Genomic DNA, 16,040 nt, shown 5'->3' on the forward strand with positions numbered 1-16,040 from the left:
GTGGGTGACTGTCCGGGCAGAGGCAGGTGGGTGACAGTCCGAGCAGAGGCAGGTGGGTGACAGTCCGGGCAGAGGCTGATGGGTGACAGTCAAGGCAGAGGCAGATGGGTTACAGCCCAGGCAGAGGCAGATGGGTTAGAGCCCAGGCACAGGCAGATGTGTTAGAGCCCAGGCAGAGGCAGATGGGTGACAGTCCAGGCAGAGGCAGATGGGTTACGGTCCAGGCAGAGGCAGATGGGTGACGGTCCAGGCAGAGGCAGATGGTTGACGGTCCAGGCAGAGGCAGATGGGTGACAGTCCATGCAGAGGCAGATGGGTGACAGTCCCAGCAGAGGCAGATGGGTGACAGTCCAGGCAGAGGCAGATGGGTGACAGTCCAGGCAGAGGCTGATGGGTGACAGTCCAGGCAGAGGCTGATGGGGGACAGTCCAGGCAGAGGCAGATCGGTGACAGTCCAGGCAGAGGCTGATGGGTGACAGTCCAGGCAGAGGCAAAAGGTGACAGTCCAGGCTCAGGCAGAAGGTGACAGTCCAGGCACAGGCACATGGGTGACAGTCCATGCAGAGGCAAATGGGTAACAGTCCAGGCAGAGGCAGAAGGTGACAGTCCAGGCAGAGGCAGATGGGTGACAGTCCCGGCAGATGGGTGACAGTCCCGTCAGAGGCAGGCTGGTGACCGTCCGGGCAGAGACAGGTGGGTGACAGTCCGGGCAGAGGCAGATGGGTGACAGTCCAGTCAGAGGCAGATGGGTTACAGTCCAGGCAGAGGCAGATGGGTTACAGTCCAGGCAGAGGCAGATGGGTCACATTCTAGGCAGAGGCATGTGGGTGACAGTCCCGGCAGAGGCAGGTGGGTGACAGTCCCGGCAGACGCAGATGTGTCACAGTCCAGGCAGAGGCAGATGGGTCACATTCCAGGCAGAGGCAGATGGGTGACAGTCCCGGCAGAGGCAGATGGGTGACAGTCCCGGCAGAGGCAGATGGGTGACAGTCCCGGCAGAGGCAGATTGATGACTGTCCGGGCAGAGGCAGATGGGTGACAGTCCGGGCAGAGGCTGATGGGTGTCAGTCAAAGCAGAGACAGATGGGTTACAGCCCAGGCAGAGGCAGATGTGTTAGAGCCCAGGCAGAGGCAGGTGTGTTAGAGCCCAGGCAGAGGCATATGGGTGACAGTCCAGGCAGAGGCAGATGGGTGACAGTCGAGGCAGATGGGTAACAGTCCAGGCAGAGGCAGATGGGTGACAGTCCAGGCAGAGGCAGATGGGTGACAGTCCCAGCAGAGGCAGATGGGTGACAGTCCAGGCAGAGGCAGATGGGTTACAGTCCAAGCATAGAGGCAGATGGGTGACAGTCCAGGCAGAGGCACATGGGTGACAGTCCAGAGGCAGATGGGTGACAGTTCCGGCAGAGGCAGATGGGTGACAGTCCAGGCAAAGGCAGATGGGTGACAGTCCCGGCAGAGGCAGATGGGTGAGAGTCCAGACAGATCCGAACGGAAGAGGGTGGTACCGTGCTGGGGACTCTGAAGTCTGGACTTACATCTGCTGAAAGTGAACAAAGCTAGATTTTGTGCCCGATTAAATCACTGCCATGTAAATCCTATGTCACATGATGAATTGATGGATGTCCATGCCGCAGTGGGGAGCATATGATTTAAGAGTCGACTCCAGTTGCTGAAACACTTTGTCCCAAGTTCTCAAGCACCCCAGCCAAGGCCTGAGAAGGGCATGAATCTCCACCGCTGTGTGTCCATTGGCGCACTGCAGCCATAATCTCAGGCAGACGGTGGTTTAAGGTGGATGAAAAAGTTGGGAAGTCTCTAAATGAGACGTGAGGCCAAGAAGTGTAGCTAGGAATCCTTGCTAAGAAGCGTAGTCTGCTAAGTTAATAGTGTGGCTTACAACAAGACAACTAAAATCCCATGCTTTACAAAGCATTCGACCTGACTGCATATTGGGTACCTCCATGTACATTTTATATTATCACATCCATACATATAACAACGGACATATGCCCATAACAAACCAGACCTATTGGATTTGCCAAGATTGTTAGCGGTTTTAAATAAATGATTTTGCTGTGAATAAAATTGAAAAGGTTGAATTTTGAAAACTTGAGACTGAATTAGACATTGCTAAGATGTGTGGAAAGTGAGGTGGGCGTATGAGTGTCTAAACCCTCCATCTGTACCTATGTTCTTCTCATCCACTTCATCATGCCTCCACACTCACAACCCACAAATTCACCTGTAGGCACAGCATTTTATTTTCCTTTGCCGTTTTCATTGTTTCAACATCTGTGTACCTCGTTCACACACTTTCCCCTAGGATCACAGTTACTCTGCAGAGAGGCCAAGTATTGGATGTGCTTGGAAGTCTGAACACCTTTGTGATCCAGTGACTGCAGTTATCTCCAGTGCTCTCACTTGTGCTCCATCATAAAAGAGAAATATGTTGCATGAATTATCTACAGATTCACAACGCCTAAAAAGAAAAAAAATACTCTTGGGGAATGCAAGATGAAGTAAACGTGAAATGCAAACTGTATTGCTGAATTACCTTGAGGCTTTAGATAGTCATATTTGGGAATTAGAGCATTGTTTTATCTTGTAAAGTTATTGACATGAACTTACACCCCAATGTGGATACGCACTGGTCTGAGGCCTGGCAGGACGGGACCCACTTAAAGTCGAGCAGGTAGCACACAGATGTGGAGTGAGTGACAGACAGCGACCCAACCATGCCCTTGGTCCTGCCTACCACTCCTCCGTAGCCCACTCAACCATTTTTGGCTCAGTCCGCATCAACAATAAATAACTTGATCTCACTGTAGCTGCAGAACGTCACTGCCAAGCCATGATCTGACTAAGAAATTATTCAGGGTTTGTCCCCCCCTCCTGCTTCCCGCCCCACCTTCACAAACTACATCCCTGATTGTCCTCTAACCTCAAGCTATTGACTGTTTGGTGCATCATTCCTCTTCTATGCTTGCATTCCAGTGCATGAGGAACTATTTCACATCTCGGAAGTACCGTGAGTCATTGCACATCGAATTATTTCTCCCATAGATGTATTGAATACTGAAAGCAATGTTGTAGTTTTTTTTGCTGCAAGTTTAAAAAAAAATCTTAGTTAGGGCTCAAAATGCAAGCTATTTCTATTGGCTTTGCCAATGGTTGTTTCCAATTGTGGCCAGACTTTCCTATGCTATTAAATGGGACCTAAAATGCAAATGGATATTTAAATGGCCTTGCAGTGAAGTATGTCCTTCTGTCACTACCTTTCAGACAAGTCCAGATTGTCAAGCGCTCACGTTCCCGTGAAGGCTCAAGCTCTACCAAGTCTGTTCCTTTGGGTAAAACGAAGCGCAATGAGTCGTCATACAGAGAGATGTCAGTGACTGGCCAGGTGAGTGCTTAAAATTATACTAGAATACAGCCGCACAATATAATAAGGTTGCGGCTCATTGACAAAATCTGTCATTAAACAACAAGGCTTGCACATTATCACCCACCCTGCCTTCAGTAAGTTTCCGAAAAATGAAAATTCATTTCTAATCGATGCTAACTCCTGCAGATTCCTAATTGACCCATTTCACCTGCCAAGAGACCGGAAACAGATTTTGTTCTACCCAGAGTGTGTTGCACAATGGAGATTAAAGGGATGGATATATGTAATACACAAGCTCCGGTGTTTAATTTTTTTCCGCACATTCACAGCTGCTGCATCCGGAGTCTTTGGTGAATTTTCTCACCAGTTTATTTTTCATTTTTTGTTCAAAGTTTACTTTTTTTGAGGATGTCTTTCCCCGAAATCATTAAGCCTAAAGCCTTGCCATACTTGTCAGAGCGTGATGTCGGTAAAGGAACCTCATCAGAACACTAAATCAAGTGATCTTGGTCTTTTCGAGAACCCTAAGGATATCATGAAGAGTAAAGCGAAATTAATTATGACTTCTTTGAAAGGTTGGTCTGGCCCCATTCCATGTGATTGTTGTGTTGAATTTTGCAAACTCAATGAGATGATGGACGGAGCGCTGAAACTTTACAGACCCTCACCCCCAGTCACAGATCTCGGTTGAATCCATCACCGTTATTTTGCTCACTTCACCACCCCAGTTCCGACCCAGCCACATGCAAATCAGTCTTGACCCTGTTCCTCATGGGAACAGTCCAGCCCGAAATGCCAAGCCAGACCTTCCCTGCAGTGGCGTAATGAAAGCTGAGGGCCCCCCCTGCAAGGTACACGGAGGAGTCCCGCTCCAGATTTAACAAGCATCCTGGGACTGGTTTCAGGGTGACACCCCATATCAGCCAGGCTAGCTTGAATCCAGTGATACCAAAGGGGATGAGTAACGGAGCGTTTGAGCAAATCAAACACTCAACCCCAGTCAACTGATCTGGGTTTAATCCATCATCATTCTTTAGCTCACTACACCACCCCAGTTCAGACATAGCCATATGCAAATCAGTCTGACCCTGTGCCTCATGGGAACAGTCCAGCCCGAACTGCCAAGCCATGTCTTCCCTGGACTGGAAACAAGCATCCTGGGACCGGTTTCCGGTTCATAACTCTCATCAGCCAGGCTATCTTGAATCCAGTGGCAAAGTGAGCAAGGGACCCACGTCTGGGCATACCCTGCCAACTTAGGGTGAACAAAGTGATACCAAAGGGGAGGATGGGGACGCGGTTTTGCAAATCAAACACTCACCCCCAGTCAACTGATCTGGGTTTAATCCATCATCATTCTATAGCTCACTCCACCACCCCAGTTCAGACATGGCCATATGCAAATCAGTCTGACCCTGTGCCTCATGGGAACAGTCCAGCACCAAACTGCCAAGCCATGTCTTCCCTGGACCGGAAACCAGCATCCTCGGACCGGTTTCGGGTTCATAACCCTCATCAGCCAGGCTATCTTGAATCCAGTGGCAAAGTGAGCAAGGGACCCACATCTGGGCATACCCTGCCAACATAAGGCGAACAAAGCGATACCAAAGGGGATGACGGACGGAGCGTTTGAGCAAATCAAACACTCAACCCCAGTCAACTGATCTGGGTTTAATCCATCATCATTCTTTAGCTCACTCCACCACCCCAGTTCAGACATGGCCATATGCAAATCAGTCTGACCCTGTGCCTCATGGGAACAGTCCAGCTCGAACTGCCAAGCCATGTCTTCCCTGGACCGGAAACAAGCATCCTGGGACCCGGTTTCGGGTTCATAACTCTCGTGAGCCAGGCTATTTTGAATTCAGTGGCCCCTTAATGCAAAAGATAGCTGCCATCTTATACACCGCAAAACAATGCCATTGACATTTAGTTTACACATTATCGAAATAGTGAGTATGCAGAACAAAAAAACTTGAACATATTGCCCCCCCCCCCTTGCACTGTTCCACTGCTGTGTCTCGTTTGCCACCACATCGCCCACTCCAAGCTTGTGTTGAATTTTAACAATTCTAAAGTGATTGTATCTGTGGAAAGTTAAATTGTATCTTTTTTGTGTGTTTCATGCATTACCTTGAATATAAGGCATAGTAAACGGTAGTTCAGTATGTTTTATTAAACCTTAACTGCTTTAGAAGCGTTTTGTGAGCTCAGAGTTGATTTCAGGTGGTTTAGATTACACTTGATTTTCTTTTCCTATTTCAGGCACGTTTTTCACTTGGAATATTCACTGTTTTTCCTGGATTCGGAGCCATTTTGCCTGGTGGTTCTCAAAGCATTACAGTTGAATGTGTACCAGACCAACCTGGCAAGAGCGAAGAGTTACTGGCTATCGATATATCCGATCGAGACCCCAATGATTATCCTAATGGCATTCCATATAAACTTTTAGCAGACGGTTGCGTACCAGGTACATCTCCTTTAAGTTACTTAAACTATTAAGAAGCCAAGAGCACATGTAGACCATCTTGCAGTTACTATCACAGCTCCAGCTGAATCAGGAAAGTTAATTCAAACTAGCCACAATCTGATATCACTATTTGTTTGGTTTGCACGTCATTTATCTTTTTTTTCCCTAAATGCTCCAACTTGGACCCCGTTTTTACTACACTCATTTCTGTATGTGTTTCCCTATAATCTAACCCCTCACTATCATTCACTATTTCCGTGAGATTACTAACTATTTCTGTACAAATGATCCAAATCTGTTACAATCTGTACATTATTATTTATTTTCATTCATTTTTTTTTGTAGTTTTACATAGTGTGAAATCGACCTGAAGGTATTGGGAGAGCTTAACATGAGCACCAGTTGCATTACAGAGGGTCAAATTATTATGACGTTTTTTTTTTTTTTTAAAAGCACGGGAGATAAGTGATGTGCCCAGAATCACATGATGTTGAGCCAACACGAGACTCAAGCCTGGTTCCCCAGCTCTGGCCCTAACTCCACATCCTCTCCCCCAAGTTAATTTTCAGACGTTTGAAGTTCTTATTTTAGGGAGTGATTCCTAAATGTGATTCATTTTATATTAAAACTTAACATAAAGATGGTAATCAGCCCCTGTTTTTTTTTACATTTAGTAACACACAAACGTTTACATCCAGTGCTACAGATAAAAAAACTACGTCTCCCACAATGAGGAGCTTTCACAGCCTACAGAAGCACTCATAATGACATTTTAACAGGCAGTCTCACAGAAAATGCCAGTCTATCAATTTCAGCACAACTATTCCAAACGTAACAAATACAGTCACTCCACTACACCCCTAAAAGCAAAATCAGGACGCAAATCTGTTCTATAAGCCAGTCTGCCTTTTATACTCCTACAATCCTTGCCACTAATGTGTGTCTGTGCTAAGCTAGTAAACCCTCACTACTACACCCTGGGGCAGATTTACAAGCCCCTTGCGACACATTTACGATGTCGTTGTGACGCAGTGGCGTCGTAAACAATGCGCCACATTGCGACAAATTTACAAAGTGACGCATCTAGGGAGATGCATCACGTTGTAAAGCCCTGCGTCACCTTATACCTGCGTCAGGTTTAATGTATGCAGGGTGGGCGTTCCCACGCAAGAAAGCCTCGTAAAAGTGACGCAGTGAAATCTACAAGATTTCACAGAGTCACTTTTACGACGCCGCTCCGTCAAAACCTTACGCCTGCTTGAAGCAGGCGTAAGGAGTAATGCAGCACAGCAAGTATAGGCCGCCCCTGAGCAGTGCTGGAGTTGCGTCGCTTTTGCCACATGTCTCGAGCACTGCATCACCTTTAAGCCAACAGATGCGTCACGCATCTGTCAATCCTTGCTCCATGGTGTGCCGCATTGTAAATGCGACCATCCATGGTGGCGCAAGGGTTTTTTTACGTGACGCAACTTAACTGACGCATCTCTGCTGTTATGCAGAGATGCGTCAGTCTTGTAAATCAGCACCCCTGTTTTTCCATAGGTATCCTCCTTCACTGCACCAATTCTTTCTCAAAGGGATCTGGTAAACACAGGCCTACATTCATCAGTTATATTCGTTTGCAGTGCCTTAAAAAGACAAGTATGCTTCAGTTGTGCTTTAAACGTGCCTGCCTCAGTCTTTCGCCCATGAGTATTATTGTAATTGTATGTTTCTCTTCTCTCTCCCTTCTAGCATTTGTGATCAATGACATTGCTTCCATTTTTGAGGAGCATCGGATTTGTCACAATATGCACCTATTTCATTGTGTACAGACCTCAGAGGTTGGTGGTGTGTATGTGGAAGAAGAGAATCGGTTTATCTTCAACAATGTCCTGGTGGGACGGCAGGCGACTGCACGCTTCAAAATTATTAATGTGGGCAAAGTACATTGTGATGTGGTCTTATCTGTCAAGCCAGTCTCAGCAAAGGTAAGAAGGGCTCGTGTAAGGTTGAAGGAAGCACTATTGGGAAGATGGAATGTTGTGCTAAACTGATGGTACTTTGGTCAGAATTTCTACCTTATAGTAACGCTTGGCCTCGTGTTCAAATATTCCAAACCAAATAATAAATTGTAAATTGCTGCTAATAACAATTAGCAATTTCTTATTTATGGGTCAGTAAAGGTGGACACCATTTGCAAACCGGTTTCTACTGAATGTATTGGTAGGTTGCAAAACGACCTATGTACTAATATGTTGGTTAAACTATACAGAATCATAGTGGGTTGCAATTTGGCCTACATCATCAATATTCATGAGGTAGGTTGAAAATTGCAAGCAACTACAATTGGCCTCAGTCACATGGATGGTGGCCTGCTGTGGTCCGCAGACCATATCTGTGATTGCTTTTAAATAAATTGTTTTCCCTAAAGGAAAACGGGATGCGTTTAAAAAAATAATAATGAAGTTATTTCAACTTTTTATAGGAGTAGGCAGTAGTTGACAAGTTTTTGTCAACTGTCACAAATTACAGCGGGTCCTTGGGGACCTCTTCCGTATTGCAAATGGCTTAAATCCTTATTTCAGTTGCTGGTAAAATATTAATATTTTGTAACCAGATTTTGGTTTCAAAATATTAAAGCATACTATAAAGAATCTGTATTTGAAAGCAGAGGTGGTTGGTAGGGAATGGTGGCGGGGGGATAAGTAAAAAAATAAATAAAGAAAAAAGAATAGAAAACTTACCTAGTGGTCGCCGTTTCCAGCCGCCTCCTCTCCTTTGATGCAGGAATGAGGAAGCACCCAGGTGCCCCTGACCAATCACAACGCTGCCTTACAGCAACATTTTAATTGGTCTGAGTACTGTGGTTCAGCGCTCAGAGAGGGACTGAGAGGCTGGGCATGTTCTCCACTCAGGCTGTGAAGTACAGCCTGTGGAGGACATGCAAAGTGTGCATGACGGTTTGGCCGGCCCGAGACAGCCATGTGCACTTAAGGTGCAGCCAACCCTCCTCATCTCTCGACGTCACAGGAGCCCGGCCCTGCCCTAACTTAACCTGGCTGCAGTGCAACTGCAATACTAAAAATAAAATGATAATAATGTTCCATCATTATAATTTTATTTTTCCCTTTGCACTGCTTTAAAGCAGTGGGGTGACGCTCCTCCACCTTAGTGGAGCAGCCGCCACTGTTTGGAAGGGACACCCTTAACAAGCCTCTTCTAGAAGGCAATTCCCTAGGGTTTCGTAAACCCATTTAACAATTCTGGATCTTTTCCAGAATCATTAAATGGGTTTAATACATTTAAAAAGCGGTATAGCGTTAGCAAACCCTCTCATTTACCGAATCAGAGGGTGTGCTAACGCTAAAACCCTTTGTACATGAGACTTATATCCTTCCACTTAAGTATATAAAATGTTTGGGTAGTGTCTGAAGTGTCTCTTTTGTGTGTGGTTGAAAACAGACCCAGTGGAAAAAGTTGTAAAAATATTTTGAACCTAGTGTCACTGAACATCACTCTGTATGCATTGAGGTGCCATGAATGAGGATGCAATAGACCAAAATCTTTTATGCATCTAAGTTTCAGTGATCAGGTTAATGCCCTTATTGTCTGTTGCAGAGCACTTCCCGTATCAATGAGATCTTTGAAGTTGAACCCACACGTGTCTCCATCAACAATCATAGTCACATCTTTGCCACAGTGACATTCTCGCCACAGACCATGCAGACCTACCAGTGTGTGTTTGAGGCAGCTTTGGAAGGACTGGGCAGGTAAGAGACAGACAAGCTCCATAATTCCTTTTAAGAGCGTTTGTCCATTCTTCACTTCATTGCTACTAGGCTCTTATTCTGGCAATTTTTCATTCTCTATTGCTGTTCTTTTTGTATTGGTCTTACTCTATGAGCTCTTCCACTACAGTGTATTTGTTGGTATATCCTTTCTGTTTTGCATGGCTATTGCATGATATTGTATCCATTGAGTCAAGCTAATCCCTAAGCACAAGGTTGTGTAGTTAATTATAACAGTTAAATACATTAGGTAATTGGGTTAGATATGCAACATGGTGGTAAAAGTAGTAATAATATACTTACCTTGATGAACTAGTGGTAGGCGATGTTGGGTGTAATATTTTGTAGGTCAATAGTGACCTCAACATAGTGTCAAATTCTTTACTTGTGTATTTTTGCCAAAAGTATCCACTTCCTAACTGCTCCAGATCTTACTGAATTGCTCAGTTTGCATCAGCCAGCACGTATCCTTCATTCTGCATGTCAAGGTCTTCTGAATAGACCTCGCCCCTATGAAGCATCATCTCGTTTTTGATCCTTGTCTCTTGTCGTTCCAAAATAACAGAATGAGCTACGTCCCGTTATTCGCCTATCTCCACTTCTTTTGTGCTTAAAGAAATCTTAGGAATCATTTCATTTGTCTTGCATTTCCTCACTAATGGTGTCTTCTAGTGGATTTGTTCTTGGAGTACGCGGCTACACTTGTTTCACAATATTCTTGAAATATCCTTGTTTTTTTCATTGGTATGACTTTTACAATTACCATATTAGATCAAATATTTCAATAAATTGAATGAATAAAATAAAACCTCATCCTGTAAAATCCAATTACTTTATAATCAACATAGTTCATTAAGTTTTTATGTTGAGCCTCCCAGATATCCCATGCTTTCTGGTTGCAAATGATCTATTGTGGGCTTATCAGGGACTTACAGTTCATCCATTGCTTACCATTGTTTGACCTTATTGTCAGTCTCATTTTCTTGCTTCTTATTCAGTGGCTTTCCTTGTCTGTGTGTCCATCTTGTGATTGTTCCTTCCTTGGAGAATAGCCTCTTTAGCATCTCTCTGTTTGGCTGAATTCTATTATTCTGTTGCTTATTTTTAGGAAACAACTTTTTTCTTTTTGCTTAAGCCCTCCATGACATTGCATACTGTCTCCCTTGTGTGCGTACCACCAAACACCCATCCGCTCGCCTTACTCCTGTCTTCTTTGTGTTTAAAGCTCTCGCTCTCTCATGTTCTTCTTCCCCCGCCAAGCTCCCTGCCTACCCTGCTCTGTGCTTTCTCTCTTGTGTGCTTCTCCCCACCTACGTGTTGCTCTCCCTTGTGTGCTCCTTTTCCCTCCACCTGCTCCTCCATTGTCCCCCCACTCCTGCCGGATTATTTTTTTGTGCATTTTTATTTATTTATTTATTTTGGGGGGAGTACCAGGCAGCAAGTTACTGCCGGCCCTCAGTGTTTTTATTTTTTTACTTATCCATCTCAGAACTGTCCATAAAAAAAGACTTGCACCTGTGTCATTTTGTAGGCACACATGCAGAATGATGCCCAAGCATACCTACATCATCACACATGCACATGCCTACAAAATAACAGAGTTGCTTATGGCTTTTTTTTATAACTATGCTGTTCAGAATCTCCAAAGGGCATTGGCAAAGCCAAAAGATTCAAAAGACAAGAAGTGTTGCCTTTGCCAGTGCTTGTTTAATGTAATTGCTCAATGTATGAAAATGTGGGACATTTGTATTAGTACCCTGGTTCCCGCATTTGGAATTACTTTTTGAACAGGCCCACCCCACCCACCTCCAAAAGGGGCTTCTAATCCGCACTTGATGAAGGGAATATATCTGAAGGAAGCCAAGACATAGAAGGTAGTTTAGATTGCAAATTGTTTGATCTCAAGAGAAAGTTGTGTGTGTTTGTACACACTGCTCTTGCAAACAATTAAAGTCTGGGACAAACGTCTTTCTGTTTTCATCTTGTTCTGTTTCATAGTTTTTTCTGGTCAGCCCTACTGTACAAGTTCCATTTGCATTTGTTCTTTAAATACATAATTAATCTGAAAGAAACACGTTAGTTAGATTCCTCACCTTAGAATATCCCCAGGCGTCAGACTGGATCCGGAAGATTTTTCGTCAGCAATACCCCTTGTGCGTCGCTAGGCGTCGTCTGCGGCTCCGCGTCCGTCGTCGGCGAAGTGCGCCGGAATGACGTCGTCGGAGTACTTAGACGCCGCCCTCGCGCGCTGACGTCAGTTCTTCTTTTTTCCGCGCCAGTAAGCGCAGATCCGGGAGAGCTACCCCTTTAGTCACTTTTTGACTAACTTTTTTCGATCCTTTTTGATCTTGTCTCGACTCCGGTGCCGGTAGGATGCCTGGTTTTAAAGCCTGTGCTGACTGCAACCGCTTGATGTCGGTTACGGACCATCACCGCCGGTGCCTTTACTGCTTGGGCCTCGACCACGACGCGGCGTCGTGTTCGGACTGCAAGGCCCTGACCTCGAAGGCTAGACGGGAGCGGTCCCGTAAGCTTCTCGAGCTTCGCCACTCGGCTCCGCGCCCCTCTCGATCCTGGACCAGGAGGAGGTCCAAGGATCGGTCGCGGAGCCGCAGCCGACGTCATCATCGATCGTCTGGCTCCAAGTCTTCGGGTAAGTCGAAGCACTCCAAGAAGTCCAAGAGGCGACACCGCTCTTCGGACTCCTCTCGCCGGTCGCGCGACTCGGCCGAGGGTCAGGGTGGTTCCACCCCCGCGGCTCCAGCGGAGCCGCAGGCGCCGCGCAAGTCCCCATATCCGCCGGGCCCTGGGACTGACGCGACGCCGGCGGAAGTCAGTGCCTTCCTCTCGGCCATGAGGAACCTGGCTCCGCCGTCGACGCCCGCTGGCGCGCCTTCGGGCCCCGCGGACCCGACTGGGCAATCTTGCCTTCCGGCGGCTCCGGCCCCGGCGCCGTCGACGGCTCCGGCCTCGACGCCGCAAGTGCCCGAGGGACCCGTTCCCGAGTCCCCGCCGACGCCGGTCGACCTCGTCACGCCTCCTCCACCGGCGTCGACCCCGGTACCACCTCCGACGCCGACTCCGCTCGGCGTCGAGCCCCAGTTCAGCCCCGCTCCGGGCCCGGCGCCGTTACGGCGTCGATGGACGCCGCGTTCGGCGCCGCTGGAGACACATTTTGTCTATCGCCCGGCTCCGATCCTTCCTCCTGCATACCAGGAATCGGATGATGGGGGCGAATGGGAGGGATCCGAGGATCCTATGGCCGTTCAGGCTCAACTGTCACAGGACTGGGCAGATGAACTGGGGGAGGCCAGTGGTCTGGATACCTCTCCAGACACTGGATTCATCTCTCCTCCGACTGTGGCTTCGGAGGAGGGTGCTGCTTTCTCTGTGGTGCTGCGCAAGGCGGCCGCAGCCCTTGGGCTCGAGCTACCTGCCGTGGCTGTGAGGACTAACGTCCTCACTGAGGTGCTTCAGTCTGCAGCAAGCTCCACTGAACCTCTGCTGCCATTCAATGAGGCCCTCACTGACGTTCTGCAGGGCACCTGGTCCAAGCCCTCCACAGTTCCTCCTGTGGACAGGAACGTCGCCAGGCGCCACCGCCCTGCTCCGGGCGACCCCAGTTTTCTGTCCCAACACCCTAACCCCGAGAGCCTGGTTATCCAGGCCTCTACCACCCAATCCTCCTTCCCGACCGCTCCGCCGGACCGGGATTCCAAGAGACTGGAACAGTTCGGCAAAAAGCTGTTCTCCTCCCTTAGTTTGGGCCTGCGGTCTTTGAACAGCGCCTGTCTCTTGGACCGTTATTCCCACTCTCTGTGGGATACGGTGGAGGACGTGCTGCCCCTGTGTCCGGAGGAGGTCCAGACACGACTTACCCAGGCTCTGGCCGATGGGAGGGATGCAGCGCGACATGCTATCCGATGTGGGCTTGACACTACGGACTCGCTGGGTAGGGCGATTTCTACCTCAGTGGCGCTTAGACGTCACGCCTGGCTGCGGTCCACGTCCTTTTCGGGCGATGTCCAGAGCACCCTCATGGACATGCCCTTTGATGGCACTCGCCTTTTGGGCGAGAAAGTGGACAGTGCGCTGAATCGCTTTAAGGACTCCCGGGCTACGGCCAAGTCCTTGGGCCTCTCGGCCCCGCGGTCGCAAACTTCTGCCTTTCGCCCCTTTCGTGGCCAAGGAAGGGGTGCCTCCTCACGTACGCCTAGCCACCAGCCGCAGAACCAACCTGCGCGCGGTCGCGGACGTGGTTTCCGCCGAGGCGGTTCTGGGGGACGACGCGGTCAGCCCACATCCACCCCGGCAGCATCCGCCTCAAAGCCTTCCTAGTCCGAGCTTTCAGGCCCATTCCACGCCAGTGGGCGGCAGAGTTCGCCATCACCTGCTCCACTGGCGGTCCATCACATCGGACAGGTGGGTGCTGCAAATCGTCCGAAGGGGCTACTCCCTCCCCTTCGAAACGACCCCTCCAGCCATGCCACCGCAGCACCACCGTATCTCGGGGGATCATTTGAATCTTCTCCACCAGGAAGTTTCGGCCCTCTTGGCGAAGGGGGCCGTCGAGCGCGTTCCGAGCCCAGAAGTAGGTCGTGGTTGTTATTCCCACTACTTTCTGGTTCCCAAGAAGGGCAAAGGGGGCCTACGCCCTATCTTGGACCTCCGGAACGTCAATGCCTTCCTCCGGAAGGAAAGGTTCAAGATGTTAACTTTGGCTCAGGTTCTAGCTGCCCTAGACCCTGGAGACTGGATGGTAGCGTTGGACTTGCAGGACGCATATTTCCACATTCCCGTCCTGCCGGCCCACCGGCGTTACCTGCGGTTCACGGTGGGCCAAGAGCACTTTCAGTTTACCGTGCTCCCCTTCGGCCTCACCAGTGCCCCTCGGGTGTTCACGAAAGTGATGGCGGTGGTCGCAGCTCGTCTGCGCAGATCAGGGGTTCCAGTCTTCCCCTATCTCGACGACTGGTTGTTGAAGGCGGGCTCGCCCCAGACAGTCGTCTCCCACCTCCAGACTACGGCGGATCTCCTGCATTTGCTGGGATCTTCCATCAACGTGCCGAAGTCACACCTGAGTCCCTCTCAGAAGCTCCTCTTCATCGGAGCGGTTCTCGATTCGGCGCAGTTCCGGGTCTATCCGCCGGAACAGCGGGTCCGGGATATTCAGGCCCTGATTCCCATTTTCCGCCTCTATCCTGAGTTTTGGTCAGGCTAGTGTTGCGGCTTCTGGGGCTGATGACCTCCTGCATCCTACTAGTGCATCACGCCAGGCGGCGCATGCGGGCTCTGCAGTGGGACCTGAAGTTTCAGTGGGCCCAGCATCACGGCAACCTGTCCGACCATGTCTTGATCTCGGAGGGCACTGCACAGCAGTTGCAGTGGTGGCTCACGGACCGCGATTGGGTCAAGGGCAAGAGCCTCTCCCTTTCCCAACCGGAGCATGTCGTAGTGACGGATGCGTCCCTCCTGGGATGGGGTGGCCATATGGGAGAGGCGGAGATCAGAGGCCTCTGTTCTCCGGCGGAGTCTCGTCTCCACATCAACCTGTTGGAGTTGAGAGCGATCCGACTTGCACTGAAAGCCTTCCTTCCCTCTGTCAGGGGAAGTGTCATGCAGGTGTTCACGGACAACACCACCGCCATGTGGTATTGCAACAAACAGGGCGGGGTGGGGTCGTGGACCCTTTGTCAGGAGGCTCTGCGCCTCTGGACGTGGCTGGAACACCAGGGCGTCACCCTAGTGGTTCAACTTCTGGCGGGCTCTCTGAACGCCAGAGCAGACGAACTCAGCCGCCGGTGCATGATGGATCACGAATGGCGTCTGAACTCCGAAGTGGCGCAAGGTCTCTTTCAGCAGTGGGGAGAGCCTTGGTTAGATCTATTCGCCACCGAAGAGAACGCGCAATGTCAGCAGTTCTGCGCGTTGGAATTTCCAAGGCGGCACTCGCTCGGCGACGCTTTTCGTCACGAGTGGAGTTGCGGTCTGTTGTACGCCTTTCCGCCTATACCACTTTTGCCCAGAGTGCTGAAGAAGATCAGGCACGACCGGGCCCAAGTCATCTTGGTGGCTCCGGATTGGGCACGAAGGTACTGGTATCCCGAGCTACTCAGTATGTTGACCGATCCTCCGATACGTCTGCCCCTTCTGGAGGATCTTCTGTCGCAGCAGCAGGGGACGGTCCTCCACCCGAACCTGTCCAGCCTCCACCTCCATGCGTGGAGATTGAGCGGCGGCAGTTGATGCCATTTGACTTGCCTCCTGAAGTCTGTGATATCATTCTGGCAGCCAGGCGTCCCTCCACAAAGGCGGTATACGCCTGCCGGTGGAACAAATTTGTGGCATGGTGCACAGCAAAGGCTGTGGATCCCCTTTCCGCCCCTCTTTCTGAGGTTCTACTGTTTCTTCT

At 49.3% G+C, this 16,040-nt stretch overlaps 1 protein-coding gene across 1 annotated transcript in view; it reads left to right on the plus strand.

The window, feature by feature from the left end:
• The window catches only part of HYDIN (HYDIN axonemal central pair apparatus protein), a 2,467,744-nt gene that overhangs the window by 1,897,720 nt on the left and 553,984 nt on the right, over positions 1–16,040 (plus strand). The window contains exons 58-61 of the mRNA XM_085640020.1: positions 3,286–3,406; positions 5,654–5,858; positions 7,593–7,828; positions 9,459–9,610. Of these exons, the coding sequence (XP_085496146.1) occupies positions 3,286–3,406; positions 5,654–5,858; positions 7,593–7,828; positions 9,459–9,610 (714 nt within the window). The remainder of the gene's footprint in view (positions 1–3,285; positions 3,407–5,653; positions 5,859–7,592; positions 7,829–9,458; positions 9,611–16,040) is intronic.

The sequence above is a fragment of the Triturus cristatus genome, chromosome 12, assembly GCF_964204655.1.
Source record: "Triturus cristatus chromosome 12, aTriCri1.1, whole genome shotgun sequence".
Taxonomy (NCBI): Eukaryota; Metazoa; Chordata; class Amphibia; order Caudata; family Salamandridae; genus Triturus; species Triturus cristatus.